General features: G+C 39.6%; 1 protein-coding gene across 22 annotated transcripts in view; it reads left to right on the top strand.

Moving 5' to 3' along the window:
• The window catches only part of ZMYND8 (zinc finger MYND-type containing 8), a 148,252-nt gene extending 134,491 nt beyond the window's left edge, over positions 1-13,761 (top strand). For all 22 annotated transcript variants that reach the window (XM_074210179.1, XM_074210174.1, XM_074210172.1 and 19 more), the window contains 3 exons: positions 1,877-2,116; positions 3,464-3,618; positions 13,266-13,761. In XM_074210179.1, coding sequence (XP_074066280.1) covers positions 1,877-2,116; positions 3,464-3,618; positions 13,266-13,463 — 593 coding nt within the window. In that variant the 3' untranslated portion in view covers positions 13,464-13,761. The remainder of the gene's footprint in view (positions 1-1,876; positions 2,117-3,463; positions 3,619-13,265) is intronic.
• The last annotated feature ends 912 nt before the right edge of the window (positions 13,762-14,673 follow it).

The raw sequence follows: 14,673 nt of genomic DNA, 5'->3' as shown, positions 1-14,673 counted from the left end.
CTGGACTTCAGTTTACTCATATGTAAAATGAAGCCTAGATGTTCTCTCAGGTCTTTTCTAGCTCTAATTTTCTGATTTATATTGGTTCTAGAGTATAGTATCTAAAATAAAGATATCAAGGGCTGATCTGAAAGGAAAGCATGGGTTTCACTATCTTTTTTTTTATATATTTTTTTTTCAAGGCAGTAGAGTTAAGTGGCTTGCCCAAGGCCACACAGCTAAGTAATTATTAAGTGTCTGAGGTTGGATTTGAACCCAAGTACTCCTGACTTCAGGGTCAGTGCTCTATCCACTGTGCCACCTAGCTGCCCATCCCTCACTATCTTTTCAAAGGGCTCATTTCCCTCATTTTTCCTCTTCCTCAGAGAAGCATTGAGGTATAGTGAGTGGAGAGTTGGCCTCATATTGGCTGAGTGGCTCTGAGCAATTTACTTAATCTCTTAGTGCCCTAGACAACTTTGAAGATTGTAAGGTACAGAGAAGATGCCAGTATGCATTGGTGGAAGGATTTCCTCATCTGGGAGTTCCTTAGACCAATGAAATCTCCAGTCTCCTTATTTTTTTCCTCTGTTGCAAATACCATTTTTGGGAATTTTATGGGAATGCAGTAAGCCTTTATGGCTTAGTGCTGAGAATACGGGGGGGGGGGTAAAGAATCTTGTCTTCACCTCTTGACAAACATAATCCCAAAACTAAGAAAACTTGGCTTGGTGATTGACTTGATTTGCACTTCTAGCATATGGCTTCCAGCATATCTCTGTCTTTGTTACAATGGGCCTGATTTTGATATCTCTTTTCTCTCTTCTCACCTAAAAAGCCTCTAATTTTGTTTTTAAAGTTAAAGTAAGGGGAATGATTTTGATTTTGAGAAATGTTTAGACCTTGTGGATTCAGGTCAGGTAACTAGAGACATGGGAAAATTAGAAAAATTCATGTGGGGAGATGTTGAGGGATGCGAAACAGCTAGAAATCAATGAGCAAACATATATGCTAGAAGGACCAAGAATAAAACAATCCTTACTTGTAATGAGCAAGTATTGTGAGAGATTCACAGTACATATTGTGCAGACAAATAAAACTTAGACCCTGGAGATTGAATTCTGTCAATCCTCTGTTTTTCCTGATTTGTGTACTTGGGATAAAAAAAACCCGAAAATATAGACCCTGCTTGCCAGAAGCTTAAACTGTTTTAGATCCCGGGGTTACCAAAATAAAAATTAAATAGTTGATACTCCCATGGAGTTTTTTTGCCCTCTTTTGGGCTAGATAACATATATATTTGCATATATTTATATATTGGTAAATGTTTAACTAAATACTTACATGTAAATATTTAAATATACATGCGTGCATATATGTACATGTTTTATAGTATTATTTAAACATGTACACATTTATATTGCATTGTATACCTGCATAATATATAAACACATATATGTTGTCTATTCTAAGATAGTTGCTTTTTATTATTTAGTGACTAATACATATATATACACATATATGTCTGTCTGTCTGTCTCTCTCTCTCTCTCTCTCTCTCTATATATATATATATATATATATATACATACATACACACACACACACACACACAAACATATTCAAGAAATATATAAGATCCTGGTCCTACCATTTCCTAGCTGTAAGGTTTTGGTTAAATCACCTTTAACTAAATCTCAGTTTTATCCCTTGTAAATAGAGGCAAAATACTTGGATTCCTTAGCTTGAGGGCAGGGGGGGGGGCTGAGAGGATGAAATCATCCATTGCTTTGTGAACTCAAAGCCTTCTGTCATTGTGAGCTTGTATTTTAATAAATCCTGGTCCTCTCATGTAGATAAGAGATAACGACAAGATGGTTTTTCAATATTCTGAACAGAACTGACCATGGCTGAGATGCGGCAGAGTCTGGAGCAGGAGCGTGACCGTCTAATTGCCGAGGTCAAGAAGCAGTTGGAGCTGGAGAAGCAACAGGCTGTTGATGAGACCAAGAAGAAGCAGTGGTGTGCAAACTGCAAGAAAGAAGCCATTTTCTATTGTTGTTGGAATACCAGTTATTGTGACTACCCCTGCCAGCAGGCCCATTGGCCTGAGCACATGAAATCATGTACACAGTCAGGTAACACATCCTTTGGGATCCTCCCTTCAAAAACATGGGGCTCCGAGGGTCATCAGCTCGAGGACTTCCCATAGAGGTCAGTAGGGCAGCAGAGAAGAATGAGAACCCTGACATTGTCTTTGGGAAATAAGGATTTCATTCTTGGTATCCTTTTTTACCATAAGTAAACTTGGAGTCACCATTATGGTGTTCAAGTTCATATTAAAAGAGATGAACTTGAACCCTCCCAACTGCTTCTACTGGATAATATTCAGAAAGCTGTTTCAAAACTAATCTGATCCAGTCCTCTTCTAGCTCCTAGCCCTAGGAGGAATATTTTGCAGTCTGCCTAAGTGATATATTCTTATGTCAAATAGTCCTTTTTGTCTTAAATCCTCTTTTAGAAATAGAAATTTTTAAAATTTTATTTTCAGTTCCAAATTCTTTCTCTTCTTTCTGCTTGTCCTTCCCTACCCATTGTGAAGACAAGAAAAAAAAAACCCCTTTACAAATATATATATATATATATATATATATATATATATATATATATATATATATATATAATCCTGCAAAATAAATTCCTACATTAACTACATTCCAAAAAAAATAAGAAAAGAAATGCTTTTAGTACACATTCTGGGTCTTATCAGCCTTCTGTCTAGAGGTGGATAGCATTTCCACATGATTCCTTTGGAATTGTGGATGGTCACTATTGATCAGAGTTTGCAAGCCTTTCAGAGTTGATTATAATTTACAATATTGATATTACTATATAAATTGAGAACTTTAATTTTTTTATTCCTCCAGTTTACAGATCAGTAGAGTCAGTAGATGACCTAATTCCAATCATACTACCATTTTTGATTCTCAGTGCCTCATCTGAAAAATGATAATACCATCCTTTCCCCGTTCCCTTCATTGACTGTTGGGTTGATCCAGTGAGATAATGGGTGGGAAAGCAGGTGGAGCTTTTAAGAGACAGAGAAATAGAAGGATTCTTATTTATTTTAGTCTAACAAATGAGAAACTGAACCTTGTCATAGCCTTTGTTATCTCTGCAAAAGGCAATAGAATTTGTGCTCTAATTAGGTTTGTTCCTTTTAACTTTTCCCTGAAAGGCCTCATTTTCTAATTTGTTTTGGGACCTCCTCCAAACTTCTTGCATATTTGGAATGGTAGCACTTTTGAAATTACTTTTGGGTATTGACTTCTTTCATGTGCTGACTTTTTGGGGAGAATGTCAAGGTTCTTAGAGCACTTCTCAGAATGATTCCTTCAGGTCCAAAGTTGCAGCTCAGAAATGAAATCCAATAAATAAGTTACACCTTCTCTACCATTACTTAATGATGAAACTTAAAATTTCAGCTACGGCAACCCAGCAAGAAACAGATCCTGAGGTCAGTTCAGAAACAAATAAATCTGCCCAGCCCACCTCAAGTGCACCGGCCCCCCAGACGGACACAGCCAGTGCCTCGAAAGAAAAGGAGAATTCAGTTGACAAGAGCAGGGAGAACGTCACAGTGAGTATTCTGACCCTTCCAGCTTGGGACGCAGTTCTTTTCTTAGGATAGGCAGGGTCATGTGGTTGCCAATGTCCATTCCACTTTGAATAATGCTGACTGACTCTTTTTTTAGACTCAGATTTCTTGCTAATATATTAGCATCTGAGTTTCTGAGCCTTACTGGTTACTCTGTGGATGCCTCACTTCATGTTTCCATGGCCAAGTTTTTTCATGGGAAGGCAAATGCTTAACTCAGGAGTTTACTGTAAGTACCTACTATCACTTGAGGCTCTCTGGAAAACAGACATATTAGAATGTCACCTTTGGGGTCATCTCATCCAGCTCCCTTCATTTTAGAGAGAGTCAGGTGAAGGCTATCTGGTTGGTTAGGAGTTGAGTAGAGACTAAATCCAGTGTTTTCCTATCTACTTCTACTGCCTACTCTAGGAAGGCAGCCTCTAAGTTTTGGCTTTGCTGAAACCCATCATAGGGTTTAGGGAAATGATTTTTTTTTTTTGTCCCCCTCCAGAGGTTCAATTTTCCCCTTGGATGCTCCTGTTCTTTGTGACCATGGGCAAATGTCTTAACTTTCCTAGATCTTGGTTTCTTTATCAGGAAAATAAGGGGGGTAGACTAGGTATTGTCCGAGGTTCCTTCTAGCTTAATGATTGTGAAGTCTATAATTCTAAGAATTCTGCTTTTTAAAAAACATTTTAATAATTTTTGTTCAGTAGTGGAGAGTCATGGTTCTTCACACCCCAAAATAGAGACTTTGGTTCAAATCCTGCTTTTATTTATCCATTCATTCATTCATTCATTTATCTATGTATCTACCTATTTGTTTTGTTTATTTATCTGTTCATTTATTCATTTCTTTGTTTATTTATTAGTTTTTGCAAGGCCTTGGGGTTAAGTGGCTTGCCCAAGGTCACATTGCTAGGTAATTATTAAGTTTCTCAGGCTGGATTTGGACTCCTGTACTCTTGACTCCAGGGCCTGTGCTCTATCCACTGCACCACCTAGCTGCCCCCCTGGTGTAATCTTGAACATTTCTTTCTGCATCTCGTCAACTTATTTGTCAAATGGGGAATCTGAACTAGATGAACCTTTGAAAAACCTCTTCCAGCTTAACTAGTCTTCGATAAATCTTCTTCATGGGGTTAAATGACTTGCCCAAGGCCACACAGCTAGGTAATTAATAAGTGTCTGAGACCAGATTTGAACTCAGGTACTCCTGACTCCAAGGCCGGTGCTTTATCCACTATGCCACCTAGCCGCCCCTTCTTCATGTTTCTTAAACCTTGCCTACTTTGAGTTTGCTGGAAAGAAATTAGAGGAGAATGTCTACCTGTCAGGACCAATTTCCTGCTATTTCCTTTCTCCCTTGCTTCTCCCCAGTTGGTGGAAAACGGAGTTGCCCAATGGTGATTAGAGTTCCAAGCCCCTATGAACAGCTGTTCTCATCTCCATCAGTCCACAAATCTCTACTGAATGCCTGGTGTGTGTGTGGGGGGCGGGGTGGAATATGAGAAGGGGGTGGCTGGCTTGTGACCAAGGAAAGAAAGATTAAGGAATGAGCCCAGGCCTGTGGTCTACTCTGATGATAATATTGCTTCTGTTTTTGCCTCTCTTAATCTTCACTCAAAATGCTCTCCACTGTTGCTATCTCCTCATCTATATATATTCCTTATATATAGTACTACTTCTCTCTGTTCACCTTCCTCCTGCCCCCTTTTTCAGAAACCTCTCCTGTTCTTTTTTACAATTGGCTATATCCTTCCAGTATCGTGTTTTAGCCAGGATCTCAGTGATGACTGCTAATTTCTCTAAAATCATCTGTTTTGCTAGCCATGCTTCATAAATTTCTGCTTGGCTTTTGTCTTCTTTCAATCTTAGGCAAATCTGTTGTATTTCTTCTTCATTATAGTTACTCTATTATGATATAGTAGTTATTGCTTAGGGTACAGCGATCTGTGCAGACAGCAGAGGCTGCAGGGTCTCAACAGGGAAAGGTCACTATGGACCCTTCCCTCCTCGGTCGGGAAAGGTGGAACTCTCAAATTTACTATAGTCATAGCCCTGACTATGGCTATTGTAACCTCTTGGCCTCCTAGACTCCTGGATCTCAGGTCCCCATTGAGTAAATTCCACTTGAATGTTTCACCACGTCATAGTCAAGATATTCTAAAATGAGGTATAAGCTCTCTCTGCTCCTTCTACCCTCCCCTAAGGCATTCTGTGGACTGTGGCATGGCTCACCATTTTTGGTGAGGTTATCTTTGATGCCTCCTACTTCATCTTCCATATCCCATTGGTCATCAAGTGCTGTCCTGTTGATAGTTTTCCTTTTAGAGTGTTTTTCCTATCTTTATGTTCTCGCCACTGTCACTGTCATAACTATCAGCTTTCATTACCACCTGTAGTTTCCCTAGTCAGTATTCTTCACCTTTCCCAGTCCCATTCAGTCCATCTTTGATAGTAGGTTAATCTTCCTTAAAGATCCATCTGAGGGGGCTGCTAGGTATTGCAGTGGATAGAGCACCGGCTCTGGATTCAGGAGTACCTGGGTTCAAATCTGACCTCAGACACTTAATAATTATCTAGCTGTGTGGCCTTGGGCAAGCCACTTAACACCGTTTGCCTTGCAAAAAAAAAAAAAAGATCTGAGCATGTTGCTCCTTTATTTAAAAACTCAAATCCCTATTACCTATTGAATAAAGTTGAAATGCTTTTCTTGTATTTCTGATCCCTCTCAGTCTGCAGTATTCTACCTTTTTTAATCTCATGTTACTCCTCTTCATGTACGTTATATTCCAAAGAAACCTAACTACACATCATTTCTTGTCTATCTTCCGATCTAACTCATTTTCTTTGACTTATGCTTATAATGATTTTTTTTTCTTGGACTGTTTTTCCTTCTCTCTACTTTCTCCAACCTTTGAAGACATAGTTTATTTAAATGCTTTTTCCTTTATGAAGGCTTCTTTGATCTTCCCAAGTTCTCTCAAGGACCTTATGAAATACCTGTCTTAAACTTCTAATCTTATCATACTCTATCTTGTAATTTAATTATCATTTGTATATGCCTCAAGAGAATTCAATAAGGGCATTTTGTTCATTTAATTTTATACATTTCCTAGCACCTAGAACAGTTATTGAGTGTACTGCTGTTCCTGTAGTGGTATATGCTTAATAAATATTTGTTGATGTTTTGGAATGGATGATTTAATTTGTGTAGAGGATTCAGGTGGAGGAGAAACAGTGGTAAAGTGATGAAACACATGGAAATTGGCACATGTAAATTAAGTGGTGGTGAGGACAGTAGACTAATTTGGCTGCAGAAAAATAACAGGGGATCAGAAAGGTGAATTGAGGACTGTTTGCCAGAAGGCCTTGAATGCCACCCTAAATAGTTTGAAAGGCAGTGGGGAGGCAATTTTGGTTTGTTTTTTGTCTGAACATTTTTGTTGATAATCTAACTTTCACATTGTCCATATTCACCTCATTGTCTTTTGAGTAGACAAACTGACATGATAAAAACAGGTTGTTGTTAGTTTTTGCTTGTTTTGTTTTTGTTTAATAGTATTTTTCATTTACATGTAAAGGTAATTTTCTGCATTCTTTTAGATTTTTTTTATTTTAATAGTATTTTACTTTATTTTCCAAATACATGTAGAGATAGTTTTCAATATTCATTTTTGTAAAATTTTTCCCCAAATCCTTTCCTTCCCCACCTTCAAGACAGCAAACAATCTGATATAGGTTAAACAAGCAGTCATGTTACATTTATTTTTCTGTATTAGCCAAGTTGTGAAAGAAGAATCAGAACAAAAGGGAAAACCATTAGATAGAAAAAGCAAAAAAGTGAAAATAGCATGCTTTGATCTACATTCAGACTCTATAGCTCTTTCTCTGTATATGGATGGTATTTTCCATCATGAGCCTTTTAGATTTGTCTTGTATTTCTGAGTAGCTAAGCCTATCATAGTGTTGCTACTACTGTGAGTAATGTTCTGGCTCACTTCACTTAGTAGCAATTCATGTAAATCTTTTGAAGTTTTCTGAAATCCTCTTCATCATTTCTTACAGAACAATTGATAAATGATTTTTTCAGTCATTTCAAGTGATCAATTTCCAGTTCTTTGCCACCACAAAAAGAATTGCTGTTATTATTTTTGTACATGTAGGTCCTTTTCCCTAAAAGCAGTTTTTTAAGAACATTAATTAATCAGTGACATTTTGGGTGCATAGAGATAGAGATATGGAGTGGTAGAGAAGCTAGCAGAAGAGATGCTGTTAGAACATGCCAGGCTTAAGTGGATTCAGGTTTAGAGTTAGACAACTGGTAGTGGGAATGGAAAAGATAGGAGAGACCTTTCATATGGCAGAATTGATTGGACCTGGCTGTGAGGGGTAAGAGACAGGGGTTTCAAAGAAAAAAAAGGAAAGATTGAAGTTTCAAGTCTGGGGACTAAGAGAACAAGGATACGGTTAATGGACTCAGGAAATTGTGGGATTGGGAGGGGGAGCTGTTTTTAAGGGGTACAATAATGGATTTTTGATTTGTTGAATTAAAAGTGAAGTCCAGTAAGTATTTGACAATGTGAGGCCAGGGTTCTTGATAGAGATTTGGAGGGTTTCCACAAAGGGGAAGGAGAGGAAGCCAGAGTGAATAGGGCAAGACTAAGAGCACTTGAGAAGTTGGTAGGGGCCTTTTTTGAATGTTAGAGTATTGAGAGAGGATAGTGATTGATGACTGAAATTTAGACTTCATTCACATTTAGGGCCTGGGAATGAAACTGGAACCAGTAAAGGAAATAGAAGGAAAGGTCTAAGAAGGACTAGTTATCTGTTCTCATGTTGGGGCCAAAAACAAACCCAAAAGATGAAGGGGAAAATAAATTATTGAATTGGGCAGGTAGCAAATCATTAGGAGGTTCTAAGAATCTTAAGATAATTTTTAGTTGAGTGGAAGGATTTCCTTCCCTTGAGAGGGACTTATGACCAAAGAACTTGCCCCCTTGCCCTTTGTCTTATGCTTCTTGCCTTTAACATAACATGTTCTAGGTGAGTTGCTCTGCTTCTCTGTTTAACAGTGCCTTTTTTAAAAAAAAGTCAGCATGATATTTCCAAGAGGGAAGTCATTTTTAAGTTGTTTCTCTCATCCCTCCACCCTCATGTCTGTAAAGTCTTAAGATTGGCATGGTGCATCATGTAGGATTTTTGTCTTGACGAAAAGATAGGTAGGGATATATTAAATGTCAGAAAGAAAAGAGAACCCTGTCTACTTTGGAACCTTTGTATCAGTGGGAATGGTTGTACCTTAGCTGTAGGGATTCACTATCCTATGACCCAGTTTACATGAGCAACCTGTCCTTAAGCAGGGTAGAGAGTATTACCGAAGGTCTTGTAAAACTTGGCTTTCTAGTCCATGCTAATCTCTGAACATTGAGTCAAGCTAATCATGGTCAGTCTCCCACTGGCAATGAAGGGTTTTATTTGTAAAGTACTGAGTCACTTCCACATGAACCAGTAAGATATATTTATGTCCCTTTCACAGTGGACTGTGTATGCTGGCCTTGATTACAGTTGAATCACCTTTTGAAAAACAAAACTAAGTAATTCATGAACATTTGAAAACTAACATGAAGAGTCTAGAGAACCCATTCCACTTACCATAGCCTGGTTAACAACCCTAGAGATGACCAGAGTATTGATGTATCCTTGAACCTGCCTCTACTATCACTCCAGACAGCACCTGGAATGACAAGAGCATCCAGTTATAAAACTATCACTTCAGTCTCAACTATTAAACCTGAAGATTTAAAAAGGATCGTGTTGTTTAACAGGTCATTTGAAAAGCTCAGAATGTTAGGGTGTGCTTAGCACCATTCTCTCCCCCATCCCTTCAACCTCCAAGTCATATGAATGTCTTTTTTTCTCTGGGCCCCAGTTTTTCTTAATTGTAACATGTGGACAGCAACATTAGTACTCTGTTTATTTCACAGAGTTGTTTTGGGAAGAAAATAGTTTTTGTATTTTGTAAAGGTTCTCTTATGCTCTCCCTTATCAGTTCTTTCTGACTAGTGGAACATTGGTGGGTAAGTGTGATGGACTGACTGTCTTGAAGGACACACTATTTTAGCCCCTTTTTCTGCCCTTGTTTTTTTCCCCGTATCTCAGGTTCTATACAGTGGTCTCAGAGTAACTCCACTTTTTCCCTCCTAAGAGATGACTTGTTAGATCCCACATACTTGTGTCCACTTTGGTCTTGCCTGCTGTAGGTAATTCTACAGATCACTATAATCTACCTTTGACAGTACTGAACTTCTAGAACCCTGACTCCTGTCCATGGTTCACCAACTACTGTCTAAAGGGCACCTTCAGGACTTCAGACCCCGTCTGGCAGAGTCATCATGGTGGTTGCCAAAGCTACTTCTTCCTTTTATTCTCTTTCTTGGTAGAGAGAGCTCCCTTAGCTTCCTCACAGACCTGCTGATGGCAGAGTGGACATGCATATCAGATTTGCAGCTATCACAAGGTTGGGAGGGATAGCCACCACAGTGAGTGACTTGAGTCAAGATTCAATAAATTCTTGACAAGTTTGAACTTAGGGTCAAATTGAGTAAGATAAAATGTAGCAATAAACATCAAGTCTTTTTTGTTTTTGCAAGGCAAATGGGTTAAGTGGCCCAAGGCCACACAGCCAGGTAATTATTAAGTGTCTGAGGCCAGATTTGAACTCAGATATTCCTGACTCCAGGGCTCGTGCTCTATCCACAGCACCACCTAGCTGCCCCCAAAACATCAAGTCTTAACATTGGGCTTAAATCAGAATGTAAGATGTGGGAGAAATGAATGGTTAGATAGGTTTATCTGGGGGGGGGGGGGAAGTCCACAATTTTAAGTGGACTTTAAGCTACTGTGAGTCAGCAGTATGGTTATGTAAGTCCAAAAAGCTAATGTCTTCTTGGCATCATTAAGGGAGTCTCATAGCTTCCAGGAATAAGGAGGTCAAGTGGGGAAGTTATATTAGAGCTTTTAAATCATAGAATCATCTAGTCCAACCCTGTCCATTTGCAGATGAAGAAACTGAGGCTTGGAGGTTGTTCAAGTTCACACAGTCAGGGAAATTATACCTGGTTTATGTGAGTTCCAAGGAGGAGGAGGGGAGAAGGTCTTGGGAGAAAGTAGAAAAGGATGTGGAGACAGAAAGTCTAGGCTTTGACTCTCTGAGCTGTGTGATTGTGTATAAGGCCTACACCAGGATACCCTGGATCCTGCAAAATGGAGTCATTCTAGTACTGTGAGGATTTAGCGATAGGCTGTCTGGAAAGTGCTTTCTAAATCTGTAAATTGAAACTTTTATTCTTGTGTCTTATTGACTTCTGTTATCACATTGAAAACTCATTGCCTGCCAAGGCAACTGGTCTAAATAAGCATGGGAGCCAGAGGTCAAGGGATCTCAGTCATGGGTCTTCTGAATTTTTGTGGACATCTATCATTCTAGCAAGTATTTAAGTGCCTATTATGTGATATGCCAGAAGAGACCAAAAACATTCACCATCCTTGCCCTTAGGAGCTTGTTTTCTAATGAGGAAGACTACAAGGTTATCTACACAAGATAGATACAATATAAATGGGAATAATTTTTCAGTGGAAAAGCATTTGGGGGGAGGGCCTCCTGCAAAAATATTAGATTTGAGCTGAGTCTTAAGAGGAAGCCTTGGGGCAGAGGTAAGGAGGGAGAGAGGGATCAGGAGGTAGAGTGGCTTGTATAGGAACCAGTATCATGGGAATAGAGTATTAGAGAAGAGAGACTAGAAGAAGATTGGAAAGACCAGAGAGGCCAGATAGGGAAGGGCTTTAAAAACTAAACAGAGGATTTCATCCTGTAGGTAATAGGGAGACCCAGGAATATGTGTGTGCACTTGTGCTTTAGGAAGACCATTTTGGCAGGTGAATGAAGGATAGATAGGAGGAGAGACTTGAGATCAAACCGGCAGCTTCTTGTAGGTATCTAGGCAGAAGGTGTTGAGGGACCTGTACCCACTTTCCTGCTGTGGGAATGGAGAGATGCTGTGTGGGCAGTGGATTGGCTATATGTGGTGAGTGAGAGGGAGGAGTTGGGGGTGACACCAGGGTGATGAGCCTCCAGTTCTGGTTCTATTGCTGTCATACAACCCACTGTGGCTCACTGGTGACTTGGCCTTGCTGACGCAATCCTTCTCATTCTGCCCTTTCCACCATCACCAGAAAAGGAAGCTTGTCATGCCTTTTCCCCTGCCTCTTGGGAAGTTACTGGAATTCTAAGTGATCACTTAGCAGGGAGTTCTTTTTCTCTTAATAGTCATCATCTTAGTCATGCAGGGTGTGGGTCCCCAGGCTTTATTCACTCTATCTGTACTATGGACTTTTCAAACAGAAGGTTCCTTACAAGGCTTATGACTTGGGCTGTTTTTCTTCATGGACTTCAGTTTCTTTTTAAATTAATGCCTTTTTTTTTACATCATCATTTCTCTCAGAATCCTCCTTCTTCCCCTCCTCTATAACTCATAGTATATTTTTTTAAGACAAAAGAAAGGAAAACATCAGCATTACTAATTAGAACATTGATTACTGAAAACAACACAATTGGATCAGATGGTATACTAGATCATCGTACATCTGAAAAGGAGTGGGGGATGGTCATGTCTCCTCTTATCTCCTTTTTTTAATTTTATTTTTTATTTTAGATTTTAGATTTTTTTTTTTTTTTGCAAGGCAAATGGGGTTAAGTGGCTTGCCCAAGGCCACACAGCTAGGTAATTATTTAGTGTCTGAGACCGGATTTGAACCCAGGTACTCCTGACTCCAGGGTTGGTGCTTTATCCACTGCGCCACCTAGCCTCCCCCTTATCTCCTTTTTTAAGCCATACTTGTTCTTGATAATTTTGCAACATTTGCTTGATTTTGTGTGGTTATATGTGGGGTTGTACTTTCCTTTTTTGGCATTGTAGTCATTGTGCATATTGTTTTCTTGGCTCAGCTGCAACCTCTGCCAGTGCCTGCTTGGAAAGCTCTTAAGTTGGGGGGTATAATGGGAAAGGGCATTGTATTTGGGATTCTAGGTTCAAATCCCATCTCTGTCACAACTTGTGTGACCTTGGGCAAGTCACTCAACTTTCTGAGTCTGATTTTCCTAACCTTTAAAATGAGGAGTTGGACTAGATGGTTTGTAAGGGGCTTTCCAACTGTGGATCTCATTATCTGGTGCCATCTTCTTAGTGCTTCCTAGTGTGCATGCCTGCATACATTTATGCATACATGCACACATACACACACACACATACACAGACACATTTTAAGGGAGGGGATAAGGTTATATAATTGGCTGCTAGCAAAGAAGACACTTGACCTTTACCAAGAAAACAGTGGAACTCTTAACTTTGATAAATTTTTTTAAACCTGATAGTTTTCTGGTTACTTAGCCACAGATATTTCAGAAACTCAATTTAATGTAGAATAGTCCCCCCCCCCCCCAGCACACCGAAATCCTAGCAAAACAAGGTTCAAAGGGCCCAATATTGCTCAGGAGACTTGGCCAGTGTTTGTGGTCATAGGTGGGTGGGGAGGATGGAGATCCATTTTTAATGTCTAATGTATGACTTGGTTTTAACCCACAGACCATTCCCGTTGTGGTAAGCCCTACTGCTGGAACAGTGGCCATGAGAAGTGGGGGTGGAGGTGGCGGTGGTGGCGGCGGCGGCAGCAGCGGTGGAGGCAGCAGTAGCAGTAGCGGTGGCAGCAACAGTGGTAACAGTGGCGGCGGTGGTGTTCAGTATGTCCAGACCGCGATGCCAGTCCAAGTGCGGAGAGTCTAGCCTGTGACAACAGCAGGCGCTTCTGGGGGGAACTGGAGGAGTACCCAAAATGACAGCTCCCGGTGGCGTAAAAGAGCAACCAGAAATGTGAAGAGGAGGAAGAGACAGGTGCAGGCTTTGGAGATTTCCCTTCAAAGGTTCTGACTTTTTTTTGCTTTGTATACACAGGACAAGGCATCGACCACACTACATTAATATGGCATTAGTGCTGTCTGAGGACAGTTAACCCATGGCAAATGAATGCTTCTCATGTAAATAATGTACAATTTGTGGATGTCATTAAACTTAGAGAACCATCTCCTTTTTATATTTGTATTGACTTTTAACTTATGATAATAATAATAATAATAATTAAAAAAAAGGAACGTTTTGGAAAAGGGAAGGTCAGACCAGTTGTCACAAAGTAGCATTTTCAAATCTGACTGAGGGCAGTTTGCACCCAGAAATCATCAATGTTTGGGGATCCATAGGGAGGCTAGACTTTTTTCATTTATATTTGTGTACGTGACACATGGGGCATGTAGCTGCCCTGCAGGCCTGAATTGCTGTAGCTCCCCCTTTTGTTAAAATCCTATTTTATTTCATCGTTTGGAAATGGGAGATCTCTGGATGTGAGAACCCCATGGAGAAAGGCTTTTATTTTGTGTAATTTACACAATGACCAGACTCTTTAATAAAAAAAAAAGCAAACAAAAAAAATCATGATCTTGTTTACAAAATGTTGAGCGTGCAAGAAACCTGTCACAAGTCGATGAAGAGCAGGAGGTGTTTGGAATAAGAGTCTGAAAGAGCTGGTGCTGGACGGTAGACTCAAAGAGAGCAACCTCTTCTGCTTTGAGTTTCATTTACAAAAAGGGAAAAATAAAAAAAAAACACAAAAAACCCTCCTAAGAGACTGTTAACGCTTTTCACATGGAATGAGAACTTGAAGAAGAGCTGTGGGCCAAGGACTTGATGCTGGGGTAAAGCATGTATTATTTATAGGACAGAACCTTCTGTCTTGCTGTTAGCATGAACACAGTATCCCTACAATAGGACAGAGCATCCTCTGCCTGCCCCGTGCTGCCTGTTACACTACTCATGCTGTGTAGTCCCTACCATTTTGTATGTTGTGTAAAACAAAGGCATTGAACAAAAAGCCAGGTAATTGATGTCTGTATATGAGAAAATTAATTGTATGATATCATTCCAGTACATTTTGTTGTACATT

The sequence above is a fragment of the Macrotis lagotis genome, chromosome 1 (genome assembly GCF_037893015.1).
Source record: "Macrotis lagotis isolate mMagLag1 chromosome 1, bilby.v1.9.chrom.fasta, whole genome shotgun sequence".
Taxonomy (NCBI): Eukaryota; Metazoa; Chordata; class Mammalia; order Peramelemorphia; family Peramelidae; genus Macrotis; species Macrotis lagotis.
This window is presented reverse-complemented; position numbering and strand designations above follow the sequence as displayed.